General features: G+C 35.3%; 1 protein-coding gene across 4 annotated transcripts in view; it reads left to right on the forward strand.

Moving 5' to 3' along the window:
• Positions 1–2,934, forward strand: part of LOC116255744 (pumilio homolog 23) — a 39,268-nt gene extending 36,334 nt beyond the window's left edge. Inside the window, exons 10-11 of one of the 4 annotated variants that reach the window (XR_007573707.1) lie at positions 1,813–2,294; positions 2,532–2,934. Coding sequence is in view for 2 of the 4 variants with exons in the window: in XM_031631695.2 (XP_031487555.1) it covers positions 1,813–1,975 (163 nt within the window). In the remaining 2 variants the exon portion in view is untranslated. Of the gene's footprint in view, positions 1–1,812; positions 2,449–2,531 lie in introns of those variants that run through there. The other 3 variants (XR_007573708.1, XM_050078453.1, XM_031631695.2) reach the window with 3 other exon arrangements.
• The last annotated feature ends 5,565 nt before the right edge of the window (positions 2,935–8,499 follow it).

Here is an 8,499-nt window from a genome sequence, read left to right on the forward strand (position 1 = left end):
ATATCTAATACCAAACCACTGAATGAACTTAGATGCAAGAGGAAGAGAGAAGTGGGCTGCACGTCCAAGCAAGAGAGAAATGAAAAAGAGCAGTGACAAATGACGTCTGCCTCTTGTTATCATTATATACTAATCACGATTTAGGGTACATCATAAAATACACAAAATAACAATAAGATTTACAAGTATGCCACCGCCCATGATGTGTTGGGCGTGTGGATCAAATGGGTCGGGTTTGGGTGACCCGATCCATATGTACAAACTTAACAGTTCTTATTTAAACTAACTTGTTTATTTAAGTGCTGTTTTTTTTTTAATTTTTTTTTTGTGTCATGTGCGGGTGTATATATATATATATATATATATATATATATATATATATATATATATCATGCTGTACCCCCGTACCCACATTTTCTAAAGTTTGCTGTGTCCGTACCTGTAGTACTTGTACCAGAACCATAGCCGTACCCCTACCCATGTGACTTAGTTCATCAGTCAATATGATAATCATCATCTTCTTCATCGTCAGCTTCATTTTCACTCATTTTCATTATCAGTTGCTTCATTGTCTTCAAAGGAAATGTCCCTCAAATTGCTGATTTATTGGTGATTTCTCTACAAAGCTGGCAAAAACTCTCCCTGATGAAACTTTTAAGTGTTAGAAATGAAGGGGAAAATGCAGTTTTAAAAAAAAAAATTAACATAAAAGGGCGTTGGGCCTCTTTAATTTGTCCCGTATGAATTTGGGAAGTATCGACCTTATCATACGATACAGCAGCTTTGTTGTACAATATGCCTGATATACCTACAAAGGCTATGATACACAAGAAAAATATATATCGTAGCTCGTAGGTATATAGTATAGGTCATGTGGAACTAATATAATACATATCAAACGATACTAACCCTCTGTTTGTGTGTGTCTGTGTGTATATTTTGTGGGTTAATTTGTGCAATTTTGTTGTATAACTGTATTCTTTTTTCTACATTTTCTATTTTTCTGCTTTATTCTTATTTTTGTTTTTATTGTAACTCAGTTTCTGGCCTTTGACCAGAACTGAGCTAGCCATTGGTTAGCTCCAATGGACATATTGTTATCCACTGGTGCTATTCTAACGGCTGTTGTGCTGTTCATAGCTGAGTGGTTTCCCTGTTCTTGGCTATGCTTTTCTTTGAGCATGTGGCCTGTAATGAAATTTTTTTATGTCTTGTGTCTTGGGTGCACTTGAGAGTGATCTGTTTGCGTCTTATTTATGAAATTAATTGTTTCAGCATGACTTTCTGGTGCTATTTTTACTTCTGCTATGGTGACACTTGAACCTAGATGTAGTTATTGGAACGACTTACATTTTCTGGGTTATTTCTTGAACTTTGAAGACTTCTCTTGGGAGCTTATACTACTCATAGTCACAAATGTGGTTATTGGGTTTTCAGTAGCAAGCTTTTTCTTGGGTATTTTTGGCAATTTTTCTTTGACAGGAAATTTTGGAATTACTGAAAACAGCTCTTTAAATTTTGTTGCAATGTATATATTTGATGATATTTTGAGAATATTGCAAGATTTTTCCTTTAAAAGCAGCTTATGCAGTTCTGCTTATAAGAAAACAACATTTTCAAAATATTTGTCCATATTTATGCTTGTGATATTAGGTGACCTCTACTTGGGGGGACAGTGGGACCATGATTTTGGATACCATGACCTAATTGGAAGCATAAAGTGTTCGACCATCGGTACAATGAGTACCAGTCAAATGCTCCAACAAGTAGTTTAACCTTACCATCGGCTGATACATTTCTTATTCACAACAGATTTGCTAACCGTCCTGAACAATGGAGGTCTATGCAAGCATCAAGACAATCAGCACAGAAGGAGTTCTCTGAGCTTTTTGCTTCTGAAGAGGTCATGCGGCCAAACAAAAAGGTCAAAAGAAAGGTTGAAGACACCCTTAGCGAGGACAACGATTTTACTTGAAGGTTCTTGGGCTCAGGCATGCCTGATCATTTAGATTTCAATGACCAGGCTGGGATTCCTGTTGACAGAATGGGATAAAAGATATGTAATTTGGTTGCTAATCCCTTGGGTTGAAATAAGACAAAGAAACCTGTATGTCCAAGAGGTCAGCAGGTTCTGAAGAAAATGTCATACATAGCTACAAAATTGGTGTTCGAGCTGGAACAGAAATTGAAGTTGGGGCTTGCATGTGTGACATGCAAAAACAATTAAAAGAATGAAAAAGGAAAAACTTGTACCATCCTTCTTAACCCCATTCAAGACATAAACTCGTTATAAGGTAACCGTTGTCTCAGTTGTTCCCTCACAATATTTGTTTTCATTCCAATGTGTTTTATAAAGGTCAATAAATGTTAATTTTGATGTTTTTTAGTTTTACATGTCAAACTGTTCCATGTTTCTTGCTTCCAAATATGAAGACAAACTTTTCTTGATTCTGTATTTTAACAGCTGGACATTTGCATGTTGCATATTGCATTTCTATATCTGATTTCTCATCACATCTTTTTTTTGCAAGTTCAAGTTGGTATATCGAAGGACTTCCCATGTTGCATGTTCTCTCAAGCCTGCTCTCTTGTTTCAACTTGCTTTGGTGGGATCTGCTGATCTGATGAATGAGTACCTCTCGTTTCAACGTTTCCTAACCATACACGAAAGATATAAATATTAAGCTTCTTGTTCGGATTTGGTGCATTAGAAGACCTGAACATCAGATAAAACAACTAGTTGATTTTGCACTTCACAAGAAAAAGTTTATGCTAAATTCTTGCTGAAATTGAAGAAATGGATATGCTGTTGTAATAGAATGTTAACCTTCTGTTGTAGACAGTCTACATGTTTGATGCCAATTTTGGGACCAGTGATTCTGCTGGAGTTCGACGCTATGGTAATTCTCAATAAAATATTTACTTTTGCTAGTATGGCATGCACAATCTCCTCGTTGGAACTAGGTTTTGAATACATGTACATACACGTATAGTAGTGCAGTCATTGATTACTGTGGTGTCCACAGCCAACCAAGAAGAGGATACTGCAACAAAGTGACGTCCTTTTCTTCGGCAAACTGATAGGCGAGAGGCTTCCTTTACGTTACTTTTTGAAAAAGCATATTGAAAAAGCATATCCAACGGTTAACTCGGACGTAGAAACATTGATCCAGCAGAGTTAAGAGATTCAGCTGTGTCGGACTTTCTCGTTAATTGAAGCTAAGCAAAACTCTCATTCCCCACAGTTGTATGGGCCCCACAAAACCCACAAATGCGGGCCCAGGAACATAGGGGGACGGCATGTTTGTGACATTGCCGTCCTTCATTGTCCGCTTACCCGGAGGAACCGGCTATCCACTCAGTGTTTCCACCAACAGCTCTCTCTCACGCACAGTTCTAATTGAAACTCCAAATTCCAGAATGCTTCATTTGTTTTATACTGGCGTTCGAGTAACAAAAGAAGCAACAAGTCAAGGTTTGAATCCCTTCATTGCGCTTGTTACAGTCATAAAGAGGAGAAACAAAGATTATGATTAATTGACTCTAAATCTTAAGAATAAAAGAGACTGGGGCTGGTGGCACCGGTTTACAATATTAGTCCAAATAAAACATGAAAAATATTAAAAACGTGCCCTAACTTTCTAATATTATAAAAAGTCTTTAAATGGCTTACGACTTTCAATACTTCCCCTCAAGTTGCAGAGTAGATATCGTTTATGTTTAGCTTGTTATATCCTCTTGAGAGATCGCCTATGGGATGAACTTGTTAAAGATATCAGCCGTACAAAACATGAATGGTATTAATCTCTTTCATATATTAAGTCCTTAATATAATGACAGTCTACTTCAATATATTTTATCCTTTCATGAAAAACAAGGTTATTAACAATATAAGTAGCTGTGGTATTATCACAATACATTTTTATTGGGAGAGTCACTAACATGCATAAATCTAAAAGCATTGATTTGATCCATAACATTTCAGCTATAGTTTGAGCCACAACTTTATATTCAGACTCAACATTAGATCGGGCAGTCACCTTTTGCTTCTTACTCATCCAAGATATAAGATTACTTCTAACAAAGACATAAAACCATTTAATAGACTTCTTGTCATCCACTGATCTTGCATAATCAACATCACCGGTATACTTTAGACATAGATTTCCCTCCAAAACCCAACAAATCAAATTTACACCTTACAATAAAGCTCTGGTAATCATTAGGGTCACGTCTTCTTGGTTCTCAAGCATTTTTTTAGTGCTGTTTCACAAAATTTCGACTACATTGCCAATATTTATAGAAGTGACAAAACCGTGACAACATAACATTTGAAAATTCATAAAGCTGTCTTCAAGGTTTATTGTTTTAGCCTTTTTGAATCCTATTTAAACATGAAGTTCTTTTTTCTTTTCCCTTAATTTCTATTTTTTTTCTTACATCTTATATTCATCTATACAACTATACTTGAAAAAAAAAGTTTAAAACACTAGGAGACAAGTGGAAGACAAATTGGGTAGCTATAGTTTAAGGATTTTATATATACGTGCCTGTGTTACCCTAGCTTCTTTGTTAAGAATTAGTTCTTGAATTCTGATTTTGCATCAAAAGCAAAATCATAAATTATGCATTTAAGTCAATTTCTCAACAATTGTACATTCCCTGCATACTTTTACTTTTGTCCTTGCAATTACATTGCAAGGAAAAACAAAACTGTGGAGCGACCAACCCGAAGTGTTGATTCTGAAAAGAGTTTTATTTAAAAGTATTTTATTTTTATTAGGAGGAAAATTATTTTAGCTATATTTTAATAGTTTTCCGTTAGTACGTGTTTGTGAATTACTTTACAATTTAGGTTGCTATATATGTATTTTTCTAAATTTAAAGTTATTCATAACGCATGCATTAAAATTGAGTGATTTTTTTATCAATTAAATTTGTAAGTTTTGGTATCGATGTTGCAATTGAGAGGAGAACCCATCCAGTGCTAACTTTTTACTTGGCATGTCTTTATATGATTCAAAGTGGTTACTTCGAAATCAAGCGCCCTAATTAGTTCCGGTAGATCTTGCGGTGATAAAATTGAAGCGGAAAAGACTCATTAGGAGACACTTCTACAATTGCCGCTTGCCCCACTCAATTACTACAATGGTTGTTGTGGAATTTAGACAGTATTGGAAGTCGTCGGAAGACTAAAAAGTTAAAAATCTATCACTAAAAGAGAACTATCCTATAAGCGTTAGATATCATTGGAGATGTAGCAATGGTTACTGGTATTTTTAGTAATTGCTTATGGTACTTTTTATGATGGATTTAAAATTTTTATCAATCCAGCAATATTACACACACACACACACACAACACCATAGAGCTATATGTTTGATACATCCATATGGACGGACGACCAGAATAACACACACACACACACACCTACATATATATAGGTATGAAAAACATTGTCTTAGGGTGGAGGAGCAGGTGGATAGTGCGTCGATGAGCTTAGTCTCCTTTATTAAATAAATTAAGTTAAAATGAAAAATGTTGCTTGATTTGAAAAAGTTTGGCTTATTTAGATTGGTTTATACAATTTATAAAATAATTTGAGAAAAGGTTGGGCTCGCTTAGATTGGTTTATACAATCTATAAAATGAGTCTTATATATGTTCTGCATCAAGGACTTTTCTTGTGGTAGTGGTAACAATGGGTGGGTCTTACATTCTCTTTCGACCAGCAGCATTGGAACCTCGTTGATTATGCCTTGAACATAGCTCAAGCGTGCTCAATTCAATTAGTGAATTAAAACGAACAAACTGATTCAAATTTGGTTCACGCAATGCACAAAAATTAAATTGGATGATTTTGGAAAACCAGGAGATAGATGTTGCAAATATTGGTATTAGTTATGTATAGACTCAACTACTCGAGGTCATAATCAAATCAAATATTGGATTGTGTCTGGGCCATTGACATCCCTAGCTCTTGGAACTCAAAATGCATGCTAAGAAACTGGCGCGTGTGAATGAATATCTTCCAGCAACTCTCTACTAATAATATTGTGTTAACAGCGTTTGTCGCCAAGTTCATAATTAAGATTGTCATTAGAAGGACGCAGCCACTTGGTTAGAAGTTCACGCTTTGTTAAAAAATTTTGGTTAAAATCCTTCTGAACGTGGTTTTTGGTTGGAAAAAACGAGTCAACTGGTCCATTCAATCACATAATTTTGCACTTAACTAATTAGTTAAATGTGTTTCTCATATTGTAAACCATAAAAATCAACATCAAAATCATATTTTTCAAACACAAAATGAGATTTATGAGCTAAAAAAATTATGACGCTGATTATTATACTTTTATAAATCTTTAATTGCTCACTTTAAATATGGGTTGTTATTGTTTCTGTATGAAGAACACATCTATATATCCATCAAATTTGTCAAAAAAAAGCAGAATATAAGAAAAACGGCTAAAATTGGTATTAGTTATTGGTGAGCATGCTTATATGATCTGTCCTAAGCTAAAACTTTGAGATGACTAGCTAAAAATCAAGGTATATGGCATGCCAGTTAACATAAGGTGTGCTGCGCCAAAGAAGGGAGCAGTGATTAAGAAAGACTCGGCATCTGTCCCCAGCAAAGCGAGTAAGAAAAGGTGAACATGCTATATGTGCGGCGTTCATGGTCATCCCTCATCTTTCTGCCCTCAAAAGCAGCAACATGATAAGAAACCAAGTTCTGATGGTGGAAAACGAAAGAAAATGATCTTTTCTTTGTTTAGACATGCCTTGAGAGTTTTTATGTAACAGGTCTCAGCAATCTATATCACTGCTGCTTGTATGTCAAAATTCTATAGTTCAATAGGGCAAATTTTTTTCCTCAGAAAAGTTTATTAACCTTTGTATTCTATATTCAGAATTCATATAATGTTGAAGGTTAATATTCAAGTTTTATATCACTATCACGAAACTTTTTATGCAATTTGAGATTTTTTTTTGCTGGACTGTATGCATTCAGTTGCATTGTAACTGACATGCCTTTTCCTCGCATTCTGAGGTTGTTTGCAATTTGTCATCAATCACAAACTTGTCCTTTGTGAAAATAGGTATTTGGTCTTTGGTGTTGCTGCCATCCTTTTCTTGACTTGGCATGATCTTGTATTTTCCCTTTAACATCATTTCATATTTGTAGTCCTTTGTTATAGTGTACTGATAGTGATGGGTCACCTAAAAAACTATGTGATAGTGTTGTTAGTTATCAAACAATGGACGAAAAGCATAGAACAAATTTACATTATGCAAATACTAGACAGAACATGCAGAATAGACAAACAATAAGGAAAAAAAACATCAGACAGAAAGAACATACTGTTCAGTTCTTATAACCATCAAACAATGGACATAAAACACCAATGACAGGATGGGCAAGATAGGGGTGTGGTAGACAAGATGTCCTGTCCATTTTGTCCAATCTTGTTAACAAGCTAGGCTAAGCCCTCCATTGGGCCGTTGCTTCAATCATGAGGGAAAAGGATTTCATTTCCAAACATGAAATTATGTAAATGTTTTCTTACATTTACAACATCGAGAATGCGATCAGGTCAGCACTTGTTTGTGCTGCCCCTAGATGTTGATGATAATAGTATATTAGCACTTTGATGAAAGGGTTTGGCCGTTGGTCCCCTTAATAAGGTGAAATTGGTGGCTACAACTCTTGCAAACTTAGGGTTTAGCACCTATTGGCATGTGCTTTTGCTTATCTGGGTGGAAATTTATTGCACTTCATGAACTACATAACAAATATACAGCAAGTATTCTCAAGAATCTATGCAAAAAACTGAAGGAGATCGGAATTAAGAACACCACGTTTCCACATTTCCATCCATAGTTCTTCAAGCGTAAAACATTTTTAGGTGGCATTTAGTAAAAATAAAGCACATGTTTATTGTTTGATGAGACATGGAATAATTATATCCAGCATTTGGTTGTAGCTGGGTTCATAAATGATTTCTGTAATCACAAGATTTTACTAATAGAAATATGATGTTTTAGATCATATATTCTAAGAACATGCTTGCAAAAAATACAACACTCTTTAAGGATCTGTATGATTAACTTTAGTTTTTAAGAAAAAAGATAAAATTGGAAGTAAACAAACAGTTTGGATAAAAAATGAAAATTGTAGAAAAAGGTCTTGCTTTAGCCAGGCGTGCAAAGAGCCACTATTAGTAGGTTTTTAAGAACCCCAACTATAAGTTTCCAAAAATCTTAAAACATAGGGCCCCCAAGATTCCTGAAAGAATTTGGTACCCAGATCTATTGGAGTAAAACCAATCCAAATGCCGACCATGGATGCCACATGCTCATTTGGCGTGTCCCCAAGATGGGACCCACAAGAGCGACAATCGACTATGATATTTGAAGGACGAGGCTGCCCATCTTGAACAAAACGCCCCTCAAGGAAGCAATTGAACTTGCCCTACGTATTGTGTAGATTTAGGATGAT

This window comes from Nymphaea colorata, chromosome 6 (assembly GCF_008831285.2).
Source record: "Nymphaea colorata isolate Beijing-Zhang1983 chromosome 6, ASM883128v2, whole genome shotgun sequence".
Taxonomy (NCBI): Eukaryota; Viridiplantae; Streptophyta; class Magnoliopsida; order Nymphaeales; family Nymphaeaceae; genus Nymphaea; species Nymphaea colorata.